The 22,759-nt window shown below is 57.3% G+C and overlaps 1 protein-coding gene across 1 annotated transcript in view; it reads left to right on the top strand.

Moving 5' to 3' along the window:
• The first annotated feature begins 1,687 nt into the window (after positions 1–1,687).
• The window catches only part of LOC140399417 (actin nucleation-promoting factor WAS-like), a 45,228-nt gene continuing 24,156 nt past the window's right edge, over positions 1,688–22,759 (top strand). Inside the window, exons 1-2 of the mRNA XM_072488995.1 lie at positions 1,688–1,862; positions 18,203–18,343. Of these exons, the coding sequence (XP_072345096.1) occupies positions 1,779–1,862; positions 18,203–18,343 (225 nt within the window). The 5' untranslated portion in view covers positions 1,688–1,778. The remainder of the gene's footprint in view (positions 1,863–18,202; positions 18,344–22,759) is intronic.

Here is a 22,759-nt window from a genome sequence, read left to right as displayed (position 1 = left end):
GAGGGTTGTAGGGGCTGGAGGAGGTTACAGAGATAGGGAGGGTTGTAGCGGCTGTAGGAGGTTACAGAGATAGGGAGGGTTGTAGCGGCTGGAGGAGGTTACGGAGATGGGGAGGGTTGTAGGGGCTGGAGGAGGTTACAGAGATAGGGAGGGTTGTAGGGGCTGGAGGAGGTTACGGAGATGGGGAGTGTTGTAGCGGCTGGAGGATGTTACAGAGATAGGGAGGGGTGTAGGGGCTGGAGGAGGTTACTGAGATAGGGAGGGTTGTAGGGGCTGGAAGAGGTTACAGAGAAAGGGAGGGTTGTAGGGGCTGGAGGAGGTTACAGAGATAGGGAGGGTTGTAGGGACTGGAGGAGGTTTCAGAGATTGGGAGGGGTGTAGGGACTGGAGGAGGTTACAGAGATAGGGAGGGTTGTAGGGGCTGGAGGAGGTTACAGAGATAGGGAGGGTTGTCGGGGTTGGAGGAGGTTACAGAGATAGGGAGGGTTGTGGGGGCTGGAGGAGGTTACAGAGATAGGGAGGGTTGTCGGGGTTGGAGGAGGTTACAGAGATAGGGAGGGGTGTCGGGGTTGGAGGAGGTTACAGAGAAGGGGAGGTTTGTAGGGGCTGGAGGAGGTTACAGAGATAGGGAGGGGTGTAGGGGCTGGAGGAGGTTACAGAGATAGGGAGGGGTGTAGGGGCTGGAGGACGTTACAGAAATAGGGAGGGTGTAGGGGCTGGAGGAGGTTACAGAGATAGGGAGGGGGGATGGGGCTGGAGGAGGTTACAGAGATAGGGAGGGGGTGTAGGGCCTGGAGGAGGTTACAGAGATAGGGAGAGGTGTAGGGGTTGGAGGAGGTTACAGAGATAGGGAGGGGTGTAGGGGCTGGAGGAGGTTACAGAGATAGGGAGGGTTGTAGGGGCTGGAGGAGGTTACAGAGATGGGGAGGGGGTGTAGGGCCTGGAGGAGGTTACAGAGATAGGGTGGGTGTAGGGGTTGGAGGAGGTTACAGAGATAGGGAGGGGCGTAGGGGCTGGAGGAGGTTACAGAGATAGGGAGGGGTGTAGGGGCTGGAGGAGGTTACAGAGATAGGGAGGGGTGTAGGGGCTGGAGGAGGTTACAGAGATAGGGAGGGGTGTAGGGGCTGGAGGAGGTTACAGAGATAGGGAGAGGTGTAGGGGTTGGAGGAGGTTACAGAGATCGGGAGGGGTGTAGGGGCTGGAGGAGGTTACAGATAGGGAGGGGTGTAGGGGCTGGAGGAGGTTACAGATAGGGAGGGGTGTAGGGGTTGGAGGAGGTTACAGAGATTTTTTCTTTTTTTATTTAGAATATCCAATTCATTTTTCCCAATTAGGGGCAATTTATTGTGAACAATCCACCTACCCTTCAAGTCTTTGGGTTGTGGGGGCGAAACCCACGCAAACACGGGAAAAATGTGCAAACTCCACACGGACAGTCACCCAGTGGAGGAGGTTACAGAGATAGGGAGGGTTGGAGGAGGTTACAGAGATAATCAAGGTTGTAGAGGCTGGAGGAGTTTACGGAGATAGGAGTGGTGTAGATGCCAGAGGAGGTTACAGAGATGGATTGAATGCGCCGAAAAGGAGGAGGGATTTTGAAACGAGGAAGAGGAGAGCGTGATCATTGGGGCCGGAAGCCAGTGTCTGAGAGTTTCACATTCTGCTCCTTCTCGATAACTGTGGTGGGGACATCCTGTGCTCGAAGCGCTGGTCGGGGAGGAAGTGGGTGCTGGGTGGTGAAGGGGGATTCTGAGGAGGCAGCCTCACAGAGCAAGGCCATGAGCAAGACCCACACGCCCTCGGGCCTGCTCTCGGAGCATGAAAACCAGGTTCTGTTCGAGCTCCTGGGCCGAAAGACACTGGTGAGTACACAGATTCGTCTCAGTCGCCAACACTCTCCGAAAACTGGGGCCCTCACAGCGCGCAACCCACCCACACAGCCAGAGAGTCAGTGTGTGTGGGACCCGTACCCCAGTGAGAGTCAGTGTGTGGGGACCCGTACCCCAGTGAGAGTCAGTGTGTGTGGGACCCGTACCCCAGTGAGAGTCAGCGTGTGTGGGACCCGTACCCCAGTGAGAGTCAGTGTGTGTGGGACCCGTACCCCAGTGAGAGTTAGTGTGTGTGGAACCCGTACCCCAGTGAGAGTCAGTGTGTGTGGGACCCGTACCCCAGTGAGAGTCAGTGTGTGTGGAACCCGTACCCCAGAGAGAGTTAGTGTGTGGGGAACCCGTACCCCAGTGAGAGTCAGTGTGTGTGGGACCCGTACCCCAGTGAGAGTCAGTGTGTGTGGGACCCGTACCCCAGTGAGAGTCAGTGTGTGTGGGACCCGTCCCCCAGTGAGAGTCAGTGTGTGTGGAACCCGTACCCCAGAGAGAGTTAGTGTGTGTGGAACCCGTACCCCAGTGAGAGTCAGTGTGTGTGGGACCCGTACCCCAGTGAGAGTCAGAGTGTGTGGGACCCGTACCCCAGTGAGAGTCAGTGTGTGTGGGACCCGTACCCCAGTGAGAGTCAGTGTGTGAGGGACCCGTACCCCAGTGAGAGTCAGCGTGTGTGGGACCCGTACCCCAGTGAGAGTCAGCGTGTGTGGAACTCGTACCCCAGTGAGAGTCAGTGTGTGTGGGACCCGTACCCCAGTGAGAGTCAGTGTGTGTGGGACCCGTACGCCAGTGAGAGTCAGTGTGTGTGGGACCCGTACCCCAGTGAGAGTCAGTGTGTGTGGGACCCGTACCCCAGTGAGAGTCAGTGCGTGTGGAACTCGTACCCCAGTGAGAGTCAGTGTGTGTGGAACTCGTACCCCAGTGAGAGTCAGTGTGTGTGGAACTCGTACCCCAGTGAGAGTCAGTGTGTGTGGGACCCGTACCCCAGTGAGAGTCAGTGCGTGTGGAACTCGTATCCCAGTGAGAGTCGGTGTGTGTGGGACCCGTACCCCAGTGAGAGTCAGTGTGTGTGGAACTCGTACCCCAGTGAGAGTCAGTGTGTGTGGTACCCGTACCCCAGTGAGAATGAGTGTGTGTGGGACCCGTACCCCAGTGAGAGTCAGCGTGTGTGGGACCCGTACCCCAGTGAGAGTCAGTGTGTGTGGGACCCGTACCCCAGTGAGAGTCAGTGTGTGTGGGACCCGTACCCCAGTGAGAGTCAGTGTGTGTGGAACTCGTACCCCAGTGAGAGTCAGTGTGTGTGGGACCCGTACCCCAGTGAGAGTCAGTGTGTGTGGGACCCGTACCCCAGTGAGAGTCAGTGTGTGTGGGACCCGTACCCCAGTGAGAGTCAGTGTGTGTGGGACCCGTACCCCAGTGAGAGTCAGTGTGTGTGGGACCCGTACCCCAGTGAGAGTCAGTGTGTGTGGGACCCGTACCCCAGTGAGAGTCAGTGTGTGGGGAACCCGTACCCCAGTGAGAGTCGGTGTGTGTGGGACCCGTACCCCAGTGAGAGTCAGTGTGTGTGGGACCCGTACCCCAGTGAGAGTCAGTGTGTGTGGGACCCGTACCCCAGTGAGAGTCAGTGCGTGTGGGACCCATACCCCAGTGAGAGTCAGTGTGTGTGGAACTCGTACCCCAGTGAGAGTCAGTGTGTGTGGAACCCGTACCCCCGTGAGAATGAGTGTGTGTGGGACCCGTACCCCAGTGAGAGTCAGTGCGTGTGGGACCCATACCCCAGTGAGAGTCAGTGTGTGTGGAACTCGTACCCCAGTGAGAGTCAGTGTGTGTGGGACCCGTACCCCAGTGAGAGTCAGTGTGTGTGGGACCTGTACCCCAGTGAGAGTCAGTGTGTGTGGGACCCGTACCCCAGTGAGAGTCAGTGTGTGTGGGGGACCCGTACACCAGTGAGAGTCAGTATGTGTGGAACCCGTACACCAGTGGGTGTTAAACACTCCCAGGACAGGTATGGCAAGGGGTTAGATACAGAGTAAAGCTCCCTCTACACTGTCCCCATCAAACACTCCCAGGACAGGTACAGCACGGGGTTAGATACAGAGTAAAGCTCCCTCTACACTGTCCCCATCAAACACTCCCAAGACAGGTACAGCACGGGGTTAGATACAGAGTAAATCCCGCTCTACACTGCCCCCATCAAACACTCCCAGGACAGGTACAGAACGGGGTTAGATACAGAGTAAACTTCCCTCTACACTGTCCCCATCAAACACTCCCAGAACAGGTACAGCACGGGGTTAGATACGGAGTTAAGCTCCCTCTACACTGTCCCCATCAAACACTCCCAGGACAGGTACAGCATGGAGTTAGATACAGAGTAAAGCTCCCTCTACACTGTCCCCATCAAACACTCCGAGGGCAGGTACAGCACGGAGTTAGATACAGAGTAAAGCTCCCTCTACACTGTCCCCATCAAACACTCCCAGGACAGGTACAGCACGGGGTTAGATACAGAGTAAAGCTCCCTCTACCCTGCCCCATCAAACACTCCCAGGACAGGTACAGCACGGGGTTAGATACAGAGTAAAGCTCCCTCTACACTGTCCCCATCAAACACTCCCAGGGCAGGTACAGCACGGGGTTAGATACAGAGTAAAGCTCCCTCAACACTGTCCCCATCAAACTCTCCCAGGACAGGGACAGCACGGGTTTAGATAGAGAGTAAAGCTCCCTCTACACTGTCCCCATCAAACATTCCCAGGACAGGTACAGCACGGGGTTAGATACAGAGTAAAGCTCCCTCAGGACAGCTGAGTTATGGAGAGGGATTTGTCTTGTTCTCGCTCTGGTGCCAGTTACAGTTCTTCTATTTTTGATGTTTCCTGTTTGTGAGTCAGCGATGGGCTCGATGGTTCAACATGAAACCACTTCCCTCCCCTCCTCCCCCACTGTCGCAGCATCCTGACCTCCAATTTCAGAATGCACTCCGCTCCCCTCGCCGCCTCACAGGTTGTGGCCCAGTGCCTATTGTCACTGGCTCAGCCATCCACAGATCCAGAGGAAGCGGCGGGGACTCGGGTTCAAATCCCGCCTCGGCAGATGTTGGGCTTTGACTGATGTGCTCATTGTTGATTATCCGATTCACTGCTGCCCCTCAGGGAGGGAAATCTGCTGTCTTTCTCTGGTCTGGCCGACGTGTGACTCCACAAACACACAGGACTGCTGTATTTTCACAAATGGAAGGCAGGTCAAAACACTCAGTGCTGAGGGAGTGCCGCACTGTCAGAGGGTCAGTGCTGAGGGAGTGCCGCACTGTCAGAGGGTCAGTACTGAGGGAGTGCCGCACTGTCAGAGGGTCAGTACTGAGGGAGTGCCGCACTGTCAGAGGGTCAGTACTGAGGGAGTGCCGCACTGTCAGAGGGTCAGTACAGAGGGAGTGCCGCACTGTCAGAGGGTCAGTACTGTGAGAGTGCCACACTGTCAGAGGGTCAGTACTGAGTGAGTGCCGCACTGTCAGAGAGTCAGGACTGAGGGAGCACAGCTCTGTCAGAGGATCAGTACTGAGGGAGCGCCGCACTGTCAGAGAGTCAGTACTGAGGGAGTGCCGCACTGTCAGAGGGTCAGTACTGAGTGAGTGCCGCACTGTCAGAGAGTCAGGACTGAGGGAGCACAGCTCTGTCAGAGGATCAGTACTGAGGGAGCGCCGCACTGTCAGAGAGTCAGTACTGAGGGAGTGCCGCACTGTCAGAGGGTCAGTACTGAGGGAGTGCCGCACTGTCAGAGGGTCAGTACTGAGGGAGTGCTGCACTGTCAGAGTGTCAGTACTGAGGGAGTGCCGCACTGTCAGAGGGTCAGTACTGAGAGAGTGCTGCACTGTCAGAGAGTCAGTACTGAGGGAGTGCCGCACTGTCAGAGGGTCAGTACTGAGTGAGTGCCGCACTGTCAGAGGGTCTGTACTGAGTGAGCGCCGCACTGTTAAAGGGTCAGTACTGAGGGAGTGCCGCACTGTCAGAGGCTCAGTACTGAGGGAGTGCCGCACTGTCAGAGGGTCAGTACTGAGGGAGTGCCGCACTGTCAGAGGGTCAGTACTGAGGGAGTGCCGCACTGTCAGAGGGTCAGTACTGAGGGAGTGCCGCACTGTCAGGGAGTCAGTACTGAGTGAGGGCCGCACTGTCAGAGGGTCAGTCTGAGGGAGTGCCGCACGGTCAGAGGATCAGTACTGAGGGAGTGCCGCGCTGTCAGAGGGTCAGTACTGAGGGAGCGCTGCACTGTCCGAGGGTCAGTACTGAGGGAGTGCCGCGCTGTCAGAGGGTCAGTAGTGAGGGAGTGCCGCACTGTCAGAGGGTCAGTACTGAGGGAGCGCCGCACTGTCCGAGGGTCAGTACTGAGGGAGTGCCGCGCTGTCAGAGGGTCAGTAGTGAGGGAGTGCCGCACTGTCAGAGGGTCAGTACTGAGGGAGTGCCGCACTGTCAGAGGGTCAGTACTGAGGGAGTGCCGCACTGTCAGAGGGTCAGTACTGAGGGAGTGCCGCACTGTCAGAGGGTCAGTACTGAGGGAGTGCAGCACTGTCAGAGGGTCAGTACTGAGGGAATGCCGCACTGTCAGAGGGTCAGTACAGAGGGAGTGCCGCACTGTCAGAGGGTCAGTACTGAGGGAGTGCCGCGCTGTCAGAGGGTCAGTACTGAGGGAGTGCCACATTGTCAGAGGGTCAGTACTGAGGGAGTGCTGCACTGTCAGAGGGTCAGTACTGAGGGAGTGCCGCACTGTCAGAGGTTCAGTGCTGAGGGAGTGCCGCACTGACAGAGGGTCAGTACTGAGGGAGTGCCGCACTGTCAGAGGGTCAGTACTGAGGGAGTGCCGCGCTGTCAGAGGGTCAGTACTGAGGGAACGCCGCACTGTCCGAGGGTCAGTACTGAGGGAGTGCCGCGCTGTCAGAGGGTCAGTGCTGAGGAAGTGCCGCACTGTCAGAGGGTCAGTACTGAGGGAATGCCACACTGTCAGAGGGCCAGTACTGAGGGAGTGCCGCACTGTCAGAGGGTCAGTACTGAGGGAGTGATGCACTTTCAGAGGGCCAGTACTGAGGGAGTGCCGCACTGTCAGAGGGTCAGTACTGAGGGAGTGCCGCACTGTCAGAGGGTCAGTACTGAGGGAGTGCCGCACTGTCAGAGGGTCAGTACTGAGGGAGTGCAGCACTGTCAGAGGGTCAGTACTGAGGGAGTGCCGCACTGTCAGAGGGCCAGTACTGAGGGAGTGCCGCACTGTCAGAGGGTCAGTACTGAGGGAGTGCCGCACTGTCAGAGGGCCAGTACTGAGGGAGTGCCGCACTGTCAGAGGGTCAGTACTGAGGGAGTGCTGCACTGTCAGTGGGTCAGTACTGAGGGAGTGCCGCGCTGTCAGAGGGTCAGTACTGAGGGGGTGCTGCACTGTCAGAGGGTCAGTACTGAGGGAGTGCCGCACTGTCAGAGGGTCAGTACTGAGGGAGTGCCGCACTGTCAGAGGGTCAGTTCTGAGGGAGTGCCGCACTGTCAGAGGGTCAGTACTGAGGGAGTGCCGCACTGTCAGAGGGTTAGTTCTGAGGGAGTGCCGCACTGTCAGAGGGTCAGTACGGAGGGAGCGCCGCACTGTCAGAGGGTCAGTACTGAGGGAGTGATGCACCTTCAGAGGGTCAGTACTGAGGGAGTGCCGCACTGTCAGAGGGTCAGTACTGAGGGAGTGCTGCACTGTCAGAGGGTCAGTACTGAGGGAGTGCCGCACTGTCAGAGGGTCAGTACTGAGGGAGTGCCGCACTGTCAGAGAGTCAGTACTGAGTGAGGGCCGCACTGTCAGAGGGTCAGTCTGAGGGAGTGCCGCACGGTCAGAGGGTCAGTACTGAGGGAGTGCCGCGCTGTCAGAGGGTCAGTACTGAGGGAGCGCTGCACTGTCCGAGGGTCAGTACTGAGGGAGTGCCGCGCTGTCAGAGGGTCAGTAGTGAGGGAGTGCTGCACTGTCAGAGGGTCAGTACTGAGGGAGCGCCGCACTGTCCGAGGGTCAGTACTGAGGGAGTGCCGCGCTGTCAGAGGGTCAGTAGTGAGGGAGTGCCGCACTGTCAGAGGGTCAGTACTGAGGAAGTGCCGCACTGTCAGAGGGTCAGTACTGAGGGAGTGCCGCACTGTCAGAGGGTCAGTACTGAGGGAGTGCCGCACTGTCAGAGGGTCAGTACTGAGGGAGTACCGCACTGTCAGAGGGTCAGTACTGAGGGAGTGCAGCACTGTCAGAGGGTCAGTACTGAGGGAATGCCGCACTGTCAGAGGGTCAGTACAGAGGGAGTGCCGCACTGTCAGAGGGTCAGTACTGAGGGAGTGCCGCGCTGTCAGAGGGTCAGTACTGAGGGAGTGCCACATTGTCAGAGGGTCAGTACTGAGGGAGTGCTGCACTGTCAGAGGGTCAGTACTGAGGGAGTGCCGCACTGTCAGAGGGTCAGTGCTGAGGGAGTGCCGCACTGACAGAGGGTCAGTACTGAGGGAGTGCCGCACTGTCAGAGGGTCAGTACTGAGGGAGTGCCGCGCTGTCAGAGGGTCAGTAGTGAGGGAGTGCCGCACTGTCAGAGGGTCAGTACTGAGGGAGTGCCGCGCTGTCAGAGGGTCAGTGCTGAGGAAGTGCCGCACTGTCAGAGGGTCAGTACTGAGGGAGTGCCACACTGTCAGAGGGCCAGTACTGAGGGAGTGCCGCACTGTCAGAGGGTCAGTACTGAGGGAGTGATGCACTTTCAGAGGGCCAGTACTGAGGGAGTGCCGCACTGTCAGAGGGTCAGTACTGAGGGAGTGCCGCACTGTCAGAGGGTCAGTACTGAGGGAGTGCCGCACTGTCAGAGGGTCAGTACTGAGGGAGTGCAGCACTGTCAGAGGGTCAGTACTGAGGGAGTGCCGCACTGTCAGAGGGCCAGTACTGAGGGAGTGCCGCACTGTCAGAGGGTCAGTACTGAGGGAGTGCCGCACTGTCAGAGGGCCAGTACTGAGGGAGTGCCGCACTGTCAGAGGGTCAGTACTGAGGGAGTGCTGCACTGTCAGTGGGTCAGTACTGAGGGAGTGCCGCGCTGTCAGAGGGTCAGTACTGAGGGGGTGCTGCACTGTCAGAGGGTCAGTACTGAGGGAGTGCCGCACTGTCAGAGGGTCAGTACTGAGGGAGTGCCGCACTGTCAGAGGGTCAGTTCTGAGGGAGTGCCGCACTGTCAGAGGGTCAGTACTGAGGGAGTGCCGCACTGTCAGAGGGTTAGTTCTGAGGGAGTGCCGCACTGTCAGAGGGTCAGTACGGAGGGAGCGCCGCACTGTCAGAGGGTCAGTACTGAGGGAGTGATGCACCTTCAGAGGGCCAGTACTGAGGGAGTGCCGCACTGTCAGAGGGTCAGTACTGAGGGAGTGCAGCACTGTCAGAGGGTCAGTTTTGAGGAAGTGCCGCACTGTCAGAGGGTCAGTGCTGAGGGAGTGCCGCACTGTCAGAGGGCCAGTACTGAGGGAGTGCCGCACTGTCAGAGGGTCAGTACTGAGGGAGTGATGCACTTTCAGAGGGCCAGTACTGAGGGAGTGCCGCACTGTCAGAGGGTCAGTACTGAAGGAGTGCCGCACTGTCAGAGGGTCAGTACTGAGGGAGTGCAGCACTGTCAGAGGGTCAGTACTGAGGGAATGCCGCACTGTCAGAGGGTCAGTACAGAGGGAGTGCCGCACTGTCAGAGGGTCAGTACTGAGGGAGTGCCGCACTGTCAGAGGGTCAGTACTGAGGGAGTGCCGCACTGTCAGAGGGTCAGTTCTGAGGGAGTTCCGTACTGTCAGAGGGTCAGTACTGAGGGAGTGCTGCACTGTCAGAGGGTCAGTACTGAGGGAGTGCCGCACTGTCAGAGGGTCAGTACTGAGGGAGTGCCGCACTGTCAGAGGGTCAGTACTGAGGGAGTGCCGCACTGTCAGAGGGTAAGTACAGAGGGAGTGCCGCACTGTCAGAGGGTCAGTTCTGAGGGAGTGCCGCACTGTCAGAGGGTTAGTGCTGAGGGAGTGCCGCACTGTCATAGGGTCAGTGCGGAGGGAGTGCTGCACTGTCAGAGGGTCAGTACTGCACTGTCGGAGGGTCAGTACTGAGGGAGTGCCACACTGTCAGAGGGTCAGTACTGAGGGAGTGCCGCACTGTCAGAGGGTCAGTACTGAGGGAGTGCCGCACAGTCAGAGGGTCAGTACTGAGGGAGTGCCGCACTGTAAGAGGGTCAGTACTGAGGGAGTGCTGCACTGTCAGAGGGTCAGTACTGAGGGAGTGCCGCATAGTCAGAGGGTCAGTACTGAGGGAGTGCCGCACTGTCAGAGGGTCAGTACTGAGGGAGTGCCACACAGTCAGAGGGTCAGTACTGAGGGAGTGCCGCACTGTCAGAGGGTCAGTACTGAGGGAGTGCCGCACTATCAGAGGGTCAGTACTGAGGGAGCGCCGCACTGTCAGAGGGTCAGTACTGAGGGAGTGCCGCACTGTCAGAGGGTCAGTACTGAGGGAGTGCTGCACTGTCAGAGGGTCAGTACTGAGGGAGTGCAGCACTGTCAGAGGGTCAGTACTGAGGGAGAGCCGCACTGTCAGAGGGTCAGTACCGAAGGAGCGCCGCACTGTCAGAGGGTCAGTACTGAGGGGGTGCTGCACTGTCAGACGGTCAGTACTGAGGGAGTGCAGCACTGTCAGAGGGTCAGTACTGAGGGAGTGCCGCACTGTCAGAGGGTCAGTTCTGAGGGAGTGCCGCACAGTCAGAGGGTCAGTACTGAGGGAGTGCCGCACTGTCAGAGGGTCAGTTCTGAGGGAGTGCCGCACTGTCAGAGTGTCAGTGCTGTGGGAGTGCCGCACTGTCAGAGGGTCAGTACGGAGGGAGCACCGCACTGTCAGAGGGTCAGTACTGAGGGAGTGCCGCACTGTCAGAGGGTCAGTTCTGAGGGAGTGGCGCACTGTCAGAGGGTCAGTGCTGAGGGAGTGCCGCACTGTCAGAGGGTCAGTGCTGAGGGAGAGCCGCACTGTCAGAGGGTCAGTACTGAGGGAGTGCCGGACTGTAGAGGGTCAGTACTGAGGGAGTGCTGCACTGTCAGAGAGCCAGTACTGCACTGTCAGAGGGTCATTACTGAGGGAGTGCTGCACTGTCAGAGGATCAGTACTGAGGGAGTGCCGCGCTGTCAGAGGGTCAGTACTGAGGGAGTGCTGCGTTGTCAAAGGGTCAGTACTGAGGGAGTGCTGCACTGTCAGAGGGTCAGTACTGAGGGAGTGCAGCACTTTCAGAGGGTCAGTACTGAGGGAATGCTGCACAGTCAGTGGGTCAGTACTGAGGGAGTGCCGCACTGTCAGAGGGTCAGTACTGATGGAGTGCCGCAGTGTCAGAGGGTCAGTGCTGAGGGAGTGAGGCACTGTCAGAGGATCAGTACTGAGGGTGTGCCGCACTGTCAGAGGGTCAGTACTGAGGGAGTGCCGCACTGTCAGAGGTTCAGTACTGAGGGAGTGCCGCACTGTCAGAGGGTCAGTACTGAGTGAGTGCCGCACTGTCAGAGGGTAAGTACTGAGGGAGTGCCGCACTGTCAGAGGGTCAGTACTGAGGGAGTGCCGCACTGTCAGAGGGTCAGTACTGAGGGAGTGCAGCACTGTCAGAGGGTCAGTACTGAGGGAGTGCCGCAGTGTCAGAGTGTCAGTACTGAGGGAGCACAGCGCTGTAAGAGGGTCAGTACTGAGGGAGCGCCGCACTGTCAGAGGGTCAGTACTGATGGAGTGCCGCACTGTCAGAGGGTCAGTGCTGAGGGAGTGCTGCACTGTCAGAGGGTCAGTAGTGCACTGTCAGAGGGTCAGTACTTAGGGAGTGCCCACTGTCAGAGGGTCAGTACTGAGGGAGTGCCGCACTGTCAGAGAGTCAGTACTGAGGGAGTGTTGCACTGTCAGAGGGTTAGTGCTGAGGGAGTGCCGCACTGTCATAGGGTCAGTACGGAGGGAGTGCTGCACTGTCAGAGGGTCAGTACTGCACTGTCGGAGGGTCAGTACTGAGGGAGTGCCACACTGTCAGAGGGTCAGTACTGAGGGAGTGCCGCACTGTCAGAGGGTCAGTACTGAGGGAGTGCCGCACAGTCAGAGGGTCAGTACTGAGGGAGTGCCGCACTGTAAGAGGGTCAGTACTGAGGGAGTGCTGCACTGTCAGAGGGTCAGTACTGAGGGAGTGCCGCATAGTCAGAGGGTCAGTACTGAGGGAGTGCCGCACTGTCAGAGGGTCAGTACTGAGGGAGTGCCGCACAGTCAGAGGGTCAGTACTGAGGGAGTGCCGCACTGTCAGAGGGTCAGTACTGAGGGAGTGCCGCACTATCAGAGGGTCAGTACTGAGGGAGCGCCGCACTGTCAGAGGGTCAGTACTGAGGGAGTGCCGCACTGTCAGAGGGTCAGTACTGAGGGAGTGCTGCACTGTCAGAGGGTCAGTACTGAGGGAGTGCAGCACTGACAGAGGGTCAGTACTGAGGGAATGCCGCACTGTCAGAGGGTCAGTACTGAGGGGGTGCTGCACTGTCAGACGGTCAGTACTGAGGGAGTGCAGCACTGTCAGAGGGTCAGTACTGAGGGAGTGCCGCACTGTCAGAGGGTCAGTTCTGAGGGAGTGCCACACAGTCAGAGGGTCAGTACTGAGGGAGTGCCGCACTGTCAGAGGGTCAGTTCTGAGGGAGTGCCGCACTGTCAGAGTGTCAGTGCTGTGGGAGTGCCGCACTGTCAGAGGGTCAGTACGGAGGGAGCACCGCACTGTCAGAGGGTCAGTACTGAGGGAGTGCCGCACTGTCAGAGGGTCAGTTCTGAGGGAGTGGCGCACTGTCAGAGGGTCAGTGCTGAGGGAGTGCCGCACTGTCAGAGGGTCAGTGCTGAGGGAGAGCCGCACTGTCAGAGGGTCAGTACTGAGGGAGTGCCGGACTGTCAGAGGGTCAGTACTGAGGGAGTGCTGCACTGTCAGAGGGCCAGTACTGCACTGTCAGAGGGTCATTACTGAGGGAGTGCTGCACTGTCAGAGGATCAGTACTGAGGGAGTGCCGCGCTGTCAGAGGGTCAGTACTGAGGGAGTGCTGCGTTGTCAAAGGGTCAGTACTGAGGGAGTGCTGCACTGTCAGAGGGTCAGTACTGAGGGAGTGCAGCACTTTCAGAGGGTCAGTACTGAGGGAATGCTGCACAGTCAGTGGGTCAGTACTGAGGGAGTGCCGCACTGTCAGAGGGTCAGTACTGATGGAGTGCCGCAGTGTCAGAGGGTCAGTGCTGAGGGAGTGCCGCACTGTCAGAGGATCAGTACTGAGGGTGTGCCGCACTGTCAGAGGGTCAGTACTGAGGGAGTGCCGCACTGTCAGAGGTTCAGTACTGAGGGAGTGCCGCACTGTCAGAGGTTCAGTACTGAGTGAGTGCCGCACTGTCAGAGGGTAAGTACTGAGGGAGTGCCGCACTGTCAGAGGGTCAGTACTGAGGGAGTGCCGCACTGTCAGAGGGTCAGTACTGAGGGAGTGCAGCACTGTCAGAGGGTCAGTACTGAGGGAGTGCCGCAGTGTCAGAGTGTCAGTACTGAGGGAGCACAGCGCTGTCAGAGGGTCAGTACTGAGGGAGCGCCGCACTGTCAGAGGGTCAGTACTGATGGAGTGCCGCACTGTCAGAGGGTCAGTGCTGAGGGAGTGCTGCACTGTCAGAGGGTCAGTAGTGCACTGTCAGAGGGTCAGTACTTAGGGAGTGCCCACTGTCAGAGGGTCAGTACTGAGGGAGTGCCGCACTGTCAGAGAGTCAGTACTGAGGGAGTGTTGCACTGTCAGAGGGTCAGTACTGAGGGAGTGCCGCACTGTCAGAGGGTCAGTACTGAGGGAGTGCTGCACTGCCAAAGGGTCAGTACTGAGGGAGCGCCGCACTGTCAGAGGTTCAATGCTGTGGAAATGCCGCGCTGTGTGAGGGTCAGTACTGAGGGAGTGCTGCACTGTCAGAGGGTCAGTACTGAGGGAGTGCTGCACTGTCAGTGGGTCAGTACTGAGGGAGAGCCGCACTGTGAGAGGGTCAGTGCTGAGGGAGTGCCGCACTGTCAGAGGGTCAGTACTGAGGGAGCGCCGCACTGGCAGAGGGTCAGTACTGAGGGAGGGCCGCACTGTCAGACGGTCAGTACTGAGGGAGTGCCGCACTGTCAGAGGGTCAGAACTGAGGGAGTGCAGCACTGTCAGAGGGTCTGTACTGAGGGAGTGCCGCACTGTCAGAGGGTCAGTACTGAGGGAGGGCCGCACTGTCAGAGGGTCAGTACTGAGGGAGCGCCGCACTGTCAGAGGGTCAGTACTGAGGCAGCGCCGCACTGTCAGAGGGTCAGTACTGAGGGAGGGCCGCACTGTCAGAGGGTCAGTACTGAGGGAGTGCCGCACTGTCAGATGGTCAGTACTGAGGGAGCGCCGCACTGTCAGAGGGTCAGTACTGAGGGAGTGCTGCACTGTCATAGGGTCAGTACTGAGGGAGTGCCGCACTGTCAGAGGGTCAGTCCTGAGGGAGTGCCGCACTGTCAGAGGGTCAGTACTGAGGGAGTGCCGCACTGTCAGAGGGTCAGTACTGAGGGAGGGCCGCACTGTCAGAGGGTCAGTACTGAGGGAGTGCCGCACTGTCAGAGGGTCAGTACTGAGGGAGTGCTGCACTGTCAGAGGGTCAGTACTGAGGGAGTGACGCACTGTCAGAGGGTCAGTACTGAGGGAGTGCCGCACTGTCAGAGGGTCAGTACTGAGGGAGCGCCGCACTGTCAGAGGGTCAGTACTGAGGGAGTGCTGCACTGTCAGAGGGTCAGTACTGAGGGAGTGCCGCACTGTCAGAGGGTCAGTACTGAGGGAGTGCCGCACTGTCAGAGGGTCAGTACTGAGGGAGTGCCGCACTGTCAGAGGGTCAGTACCGAGGGAGTGCCGCACTGTCAGAGGGTCAGTACTGAGGGAGCGCCGCACTGTCAGAGGGTCAGTACTGAGGGAGTGCAGCACTGTCAGAGGGTCAGTACTGAGGGAGTGCTGCACTGTCAGAGGGTCAGTACTGAGGGAGTGCCGCACTGTCAGAGGGTCAGTACTGAGGGAGTGCCGCACTGTGGGAGGGTCAGTGCTGAGGGAGTGCTGCACTGTCAGAGGGTCAGTACTGAGGGAGTGCTGCACTGTCAGAGGGTCAGTCCTGAGGGAGTGCCGCACTGTCAGAGGGTCAGTACTGAGGGAGTGCCGCACTGTCAGAGGGTCAGTACTGAGGGAGCGCCGCACTGTCAGAGGGTCAGTACTGAGGGAGTGCCGCACTGTCAGAGGGTCAGTACTGAGGGAGTGCCGCACTGTCAGAGGGTCAGTACTGAGGCAGTGCTGCACTGTCAGAGGGTCAGTACTGAGGGAGTGCTGCACTGTCAGAGGGTCAGTACTGAGGGAGTGCCGCACTGTCAGAGGGTCAGTACTGAGGGAGTGCTGCACTGTTTCAGGGTCAGTACTGAGGCAGTGCCGCACTGTCAGAGGGTCAGTGCTGAGGGAGTGCCGCACTGTCAGAGGGTCAGTACTGAGGGAGTGCCGCACTGTCAGAGGGTCAGTACAGAGGGAGTGCCGCACTGTCAGAGGGTCAGTGCTGAGGGAGGGTCGCCCTGTGGGAGGGAATGCGGGCACTTTGTAGAAAACCCGATTCAGTTCAGAAAATCGCCAGGTCTGAACCATTCGGCTCTTCCAGCGCTGCTGATTCTGGTCCTGCACCACTCACGCCAGCTGCCCAGGGACCAAAGGGTAATGCCAGCTGCCCAGTGACCAAAGGGTAATGCCAGCTGCCCAGTGACCAGGGGGTAACGCCAGCTGCCCAGGGACCAGGTGGTAACGCCAACTGCCCAGGTACCGGGGGCAACGCCAGCTGCCCAGGAACCAGGGGGTAATGTCAGATGCCCAGGAACCAGGGGGTAACGCCAGCTGCCCAGAGGCCAGGGGGTAACGCCAGCTGCCCAGGGACCAGGGGGTAACGCCAGCTGCCCAGGGACCAGGGGGTAACGCCAGCTGCCCAGTGACCAGGGGGTAACGCCAGCTGCCCAGGGACCAGGGGGTAACGCCAACTGCCCAGGTACCGGGGGCAACGCCAGCTGCCCAGGAACCAGGGGGTAATGTCAGATGCCCAGGAACCAGGGGGTAACGCCAGCTGCCCAGAGGCCAGGGGGTAACGCCAGCTGCCCAGGAACCAGGGGGTAACGCCAGCTGCCCAGAGGCCAGGGGGTAACGCCAGCTGCCCAGGGACCAGGGGGTAACGCCAGCTGCCCAGTGACCAGGGGGTAACGCCAGCTGCCCAGGGACCAGGGGGTAACGCCAGCTGCCCAGGGACCAGGGGGTAACGCCAGCTGCCCAGAGGCCAGGGGGTAACGCCAGCTGCCCAGGGACCAGGGGGTAATGCCAGCTGCCCAGTGACCAGGGGGTAACGCCAGCTGCACAGGGACCAGGTGGTAACGCCAACTGCCCAGGTACCGGGGGCAACGCCAGCTGCCCAGGAACCAGGGGGTAATGTCAGATGCCCAGGAACCAGGGGGTAACGCCAGCTGCCCAGGGACCAGGGGGTACCGCCAGCTGCCCAGGGACCAGGGGGTAACGCCAGCTGCCCAGGGACCAGGGGGCAATGTCAGCTGCCCAGGGATCGGGGGTAACGCCAGCTGCCCAGGGACCAGGGTGGTAATGCCAGCAGCCGAGGGGCCAGGGGGTAACGCCAGCTGCCCAGGGACCAGGGGGCAATGTCAGCTGCCCAGGGACCAGGTGGTAATGCCAGCAGCCGAGGGGCCAGGGGGTAACGCCAGCAGCCCAAGGACCAGGGGGTAACGTCAGCTGCCCAGGGTCCAGGGGTAATGCCAGCTGCCCAGGGGGTAATGCCAGCTGCCCAGGGACCAGAGGGTAATTCCAGCTGCCCAGGGACCAGGGATAATGCCAGCTGCCCAGGGGCCTGTGGTAATGCCAGCTGCCCAGGGACCAGGTGGTAATGCCAGCTGCCCAAGGACCAGGGGTAATGCCAGCTGCCCAGGTACCAGGGGTAATGCCAGCTGCCCAGGGTCCAGGGGTAATGCCAGCTGCCCAGGGGTAATGCCAGCTGCCCAGGTACCAGGGGGTAACGCCAGCTGCCCAGGGACCAGGGGTAATGCCAGCTGCCCAGGGGCCAGTGGTAATGCCAGCTGCCCAGGGGCCAGGGGGTAATGCCAGCTGCCCAGGTACCAGGGGGTAATGCCAGCTGCCCAAGGACCAGGGGGTAATGCCAGCTGCCCAGGGGGTAATGCCAGCTGCCCAGGGACCAGGGGGTAATGCCATCTGCCCAGCGACCAGGGGGTAATGCCAGCTGCCCAGTGACCAGGGGGTAATGCCAGCTGCCCAGGGACCAGGGGGTAATGCCATCTGCCCAGCGACCAGGCGGTAATGCCAGCTGCCCTGGGGCCAGGTGGTAATGCCAGCTGCCCAGTGACCAGGGGGTAATGCCAGCTGCCCAGGGACCAGGGGGTAATGCCAGCTGCCCTGGGGCCAGGTGGTAATGCCAGCTGCCCAGTGACCAGGGGGTAATGCCAGCTGCCCAGGGACCAGGGTAATGCCAACTGCCCAGGGACCAGGGGGCAACGTCAGCTGCCCAGGGACCAGGGGGTAATGCCAGCTGCCCACGACCAGGGGGTAATGCCAGCTGCCCAGGGACCAGGGGGTAATGCCGGCTGCCCAGGGACCAGGGGGTAATGCCAGCTGCCCAGGGACCAGGGGGTAATGCCAGCTGCCCAGGGACCAGGGGGTAAAGCCAGCTGCCCAGGGGCCAGGGGGTAACGCCAGCTGCCCAGGGGCCAGGGGGTAACGCCGCCTGCCCAGGGACCAGTTGTTATGCCAGCTGCCCAGGGACCAGGGGGTAATGCCAGCTGCCCAGGGACCAGGGGGTAAAGCCAGCTGCCCAGGGGCCAGGGGGTAACGTCAGCTGCCCAGGGGCCAGGGGGTAACGCCGCCTGCCCAGGGACCAGGGTAATGCCAGCTGCCCAGGGACCAGGGGTAATGCCAGCTGCCCAGGGGCCAGGGAGTAACGTCAGCTGCCCAGGGACCAGGGATAATGCCAGCTGCCCAGGGACCAGGGGTAACGCCAGCTGCCCAGGGACCAGGGGTAACGCCAGCTGCCCTGTGATCGGGGGTAACGCCAGCTGCCCTGTGATCGGGGGTAACGCCAGCTGCCCAGGGACCAGGGTTAAAGTCAGGATGCAGCAAGCAGTGCAAATGATTTCACCCCCCCTGTGTGGTGCTGTGCGGACCCTGACTACCCCCGCAGCTCTCCACTCTGCCCTGCCTCCCTCCGCTTTGTTTACCCTTTCTCGCTCTCTCTCTCCACAGTCTCTGGCCACGACCGTTGTCCAGGTTTACCTGGCACTGCCCAACAGCACCACCTACTGGACCAAGTGCCACTCTGGCGTGGCGTGCTTCATCAAAGACAATCCCAAAAGATCGTTCTTCATCAGGGTCTACAGTCTGAAGGTAGGTTTCAATCTGCACATCTTCATTCAAATTCAATCACAACTAACCCATCCGCGGTGTCTGTCCCCACACCAGCCCCCCCCCAACCTCCCCGTGGGAGCGAGTCCCCCATTCTCCCCACTCCTCGTGGGAGCGAGTCCCACATTCTCCCCACTCCCTGTGGGAGCGAGTCCCCCATTCTCCCCACTCCCTGTGGGAGCGAGTCCCACATTCTCCCCACTCCCTGTGGGAGCGAGTCCCACATTCTCCCCACTCCCTGTGGGAGCGAGTCCCACATTCTCCCCACTCCCCGTGGGAGCGAGTCCCTCATTCTCCCCACTCCCCGTGGGAGCGAGTCCCACATTCTCCCCACTCTCTCTGGAACGAGTCCCACATTCTCCCCACTCCCCGTGGGAGCGAGTCCCACATTCTCCCCACTCCCTGTGGGAGCGAGTCCCACATTCTCCCCACTCTCTGTGGGAGCGAGTCCCACATTCTCCCCACTCCCGTGGGAGCGAGTCCCACATTCTCCCCACTCCCCGTGAGAGCGAGTCCCACATTCTCCCCACTCCCTGTGGGAGCGAGTCCCACATTCTCCCCACTCCCTGTGGGTGCGAGTCCCACATTCTCCCCACTCCCTGTGGGAGCGAGTCCCACATTCTCCCCACTCTCTGTAGGAGCGAGTCCCACATTCTCCCTTCTCATTTCTCAAGGAAAGATCTCCCTTGTGTGTTGATATGCGTACATGCATATCTGTATAAAACTGTACAAATGTGTAAAGCCGTCTATCGTTGTATATCATCACGGATATGACCGCCGGCCAGTGGGTGGCATCAGATATGCATCACCTGACTGACTCGGCAGGTGATAGTGAGAGGGATAGTAGGTCAGTCGCACTTCGAGTAGCTACCTAGGAACTTGAGTAACTTTCTGCACAGATCTGTTCGTAATCCTCCCATGGGTTAACAATAAATCATCGTTCTGTTCAACACCTACATGTTCTGTGTATGTCTTCATCATCGTGAGAGCCACGGAACACACAAATCGGCCCTGTCCAATCTTTGCGGAGAGTTAGAATTGCTCCATTCTGGGATGAGAGGACAGCACGGTGGTGCAGTGGTTAGTGTAGTGAACAAATAAAGAAGAAAGAAATGTACAGCTCAGGAACAGGCCCTTCGGCCCTCCAAGCCCGTGCCGACCATGCTGCCCGACTAAACTAAAATCTTCTACACTTCCGGGGTCCGTATCCCTCTATTCCCATCCTATTCATGTATTTGTCAAGATGCCCCTTAAATGTCCCGATCGTCCCTGCTTCCACCACCTCCTCCGGTAGCGAGTTCCAGGCACCCACTACCCTCTGCGTAAAAAACTTGCCTCGTACATCTCCTCTAAACCTTGCCCCTCTCACCTTAAACCTATGCCCCCTAGTAATTGACCCCTCTACCCTGCGGAAAAGCCTCTGACTATCCACTCTGTCTATGCCCCTCATAATTTTGTAGACCTCTATCAGGTCTCCCCTCAACCTCCTTCGTTCCAGTGAGAACAAACCGGGTTTATTCAATCGCTCCTCATAGCTAATGCCCTCCATACCAGGCAATATTCAGGTAAATCTCTTCTGCACCCTCTCTAAAGCCTCCACATCCTTCTGGTAGCGTGGCGACCAGAATTGAACACTATACTCCAAGTGTGGCCTAACTAAGGTTCTATACAGCTGCAACATGACTTGCCAATTCTTATACTCAATGCCCCGGCCAATGAAGGCAAGCATGCCGTATGCCTTCTTGACTACCTTCTCCACCTGTGTTGCCCCTTTCAGTGACCTGTGGACCTGTACTCCTAGATCTCTTTGACTTTCAATACTCTTGAGGGTTCTACCATTCACTGTATTTTCCCTACCTGCATTAGACCTTCCAAAATGCATTACCTCACATTTGTCCGGATTAAACTCCATCTGCCATCTCTCCGCCCAAGTCTCCAAACAATCTAAATCCTGCTGTATCCTCTGACAGTCCTCATCGCTATCCGCAATTCCACCAACCTTTGTGTCGTCTGCAAACTTACTAATCAGACCAGTTACATTTTCCTCCAAATCATTTATATATACTACAAACAGCAAAGGTCCCAACACTGATCCCTGCGGAACACCACTGGTCACAGCCCTCCAATGAGAAAAGCATCCTTCCATTGCTACTCTCTGCCTTCTATGACCTAGCCAGTTCTGTATCCACCTTGCCAGTTCACCCCTGATCCCGTGTGACTTCACCTTTTGTACTAGTCTACCATGAGGGACCTTGTCAAAGGCCTTACTGAAGTCCATATAGACAACATCCACTGCCCTACCTGCGTCAATCATCTTAGTGACCTCCTCGAAAAACTCTCTCAAGTTAGTGAGACACGACCTCCCCTTCACAAAACCATGCTGCCTCTCACTAATACGTCCATTTGCTTCCAAATGGGAGTAGATCCTGTCTCGAAGAATTCTCTCCAGTAATTTCCCTACCACTGAAGTAAGGCTCACCGGCCTGTAGTTCCCTGGATTATCCTTGCTACCCTTCTTAAACAGAGGAACAACATTGGCTATTCTCCAGTCCTCCGGGACATCCCCTGAAGACAGTGAGGATCCAAAGATTTCTGTCAAGGCCTCAGCAATTTCCTCTCCTGCCTCCTTCAGTATTCTGGGGTAGATCCCATCAGGCCCTGGGGACTTATCTACCTTAATATTTTTTAAGACACCCAACACCTCGTCTTTTTGGATCTCAATGTGACCCAGGCTATCTACACACCCTTCTCCAGACTCAACATCTACCAATTTCTTCTCTTTGGTGAATACTGATGCAAAGTATTCATTTAGTACCTCGCCCATTTCCTCTGGCTCCACACATAGATTCCCTTGCCTATCCTTCAGTGATATGTATATAGATATCTATAATGGGTTAATGACTACATCATAGTGTAAGACACCCACTAGATGGCAGCACTAGATTCATGAATTAATATGTGAACTCAAAGAATCTTCAAACCAGGAGTGGGTGGACAATAGTGTGTTAGAGAGATAGATAATAGCATCGTTAGCACGTGTAGTTAAATATAGTTAATACTTTATTCTGAATTACTTAATCACTAGTTATAGTTCTGTAAGAGTGAACAAACTCAACATTATTCAATTTGTTATTCATTCAACCTATTTTGCTTTAAGTTGAAGATTGGTTGTTTCTTTAGAATCGCACCCTCAAACCATTCTGGAAGTATAAAACAACATATTACCAATGAGTAATATAACATGGTACCAGGCTTTGGCTTCAGTAAACTAGCTAGAGTAATATAGGAAGATGAGAAAAAGAAGAAACCTTAGCAGCTAATCGACTCGAGAAGCATCATCAGCAAACAACAGACCTTCGACGAGAAACTACTAGATGGAGAAAGCTCAAGCTCATCGTCGCCTAAGGATAACCAGTAATTTGAATGCAAAATGGCGGCTGTTTAAACCGCAATTTCAAATTTATCTGGAATCATCTGATTTAACTAATGCAACCGATGATTGCAAAATTGCACTGCTATTAACTATGGTTAGGTCAACATGCAATAGAAATTTTAACTCTTTTCAATAGTCTGCCAGTCAGGGCAAAACAAAGTTTGATGTTACTCTTAACAAATTCGACGACCACTGTAAGATCCAGACTAATGAGACGTTTGAATGCTTCATTTTTCATAAAAGATTACAAAACAAGCTTTGTAAGAAGTCTTACAACACCAGGTTAAAATCCAACAGGTTTGTTTCAAATCACTAGCTTTCGAGGAACAGCGCTCCGAAAGCGAGTGTTTGAAACACACCTGTTGGTCTTTAACCTGGTGTTGTGAGACTTCTTACTGTGCCCACCCCAGTCCAACGCCGGTATCTCCACATCAAAACAAGCTTTGTAACAGATCTAAGACTGCTAGCACAATCCTGTAACTTTTAAGCACTGCATGATTCTTTAATTCGGAACCAAATAGTGTTTGGTATCATGATGTGCTCCTCAGAGAAAGGTTACTGAGACAAAAGGATTTAACTTTAGAAATCGCGATCGTAAAATGCCTTGCTCATCAACAATGTCAGAATCATTACCAAGAGTATTATATCCGTGAAAGGGACGCGGACATCCACCACGAGGTTGAGTTTGTAAAAACGGTGTCACAGTTGGAGAAGATGCACATTTCGGATGGCAGCCATCTTGCGCGCGCGCACTCAAACCCTGCACATGCGCTCTCCGTGAAAAAAATGTGAGACGGACAATAGCCGATCTGCGCCTGCGCGAAGAAGTGTCGTGCGTAATGACGTCAACGTCATGACGTGTTCAAGGTGTGGAACCGCCCACTTCCCCAAAAAAATGTCCTGCGAGTGGAAAACAATGTTCGCAATGTGGCAAATTAAACCATTTTGCTGCACAGTGCAAATCC

The sequence above is a fragment of the Scyliorhinus torazame genome, chromosome 22, assembly GCF_047496885.1.
Source record: "Scyliorhinus torazame isolate Kashiwa2021f chromosome 22, sScyTor2.1, whole genome shotgun sequence".
In the NCBI taxonomy this organism is placed as follows: domain Eukaryota; kingdom Metazoa; phylum Chordata; class Chondrichthyes; order Carcharhiniformes; family Scyliorhinidae; genus Scyliorhinus; species Scyliorhinus torazame.
Note: the sequence above shows the minus strand (reverse complement) of the source record. Positions and strands in the feature narration are given on the sequence as shown.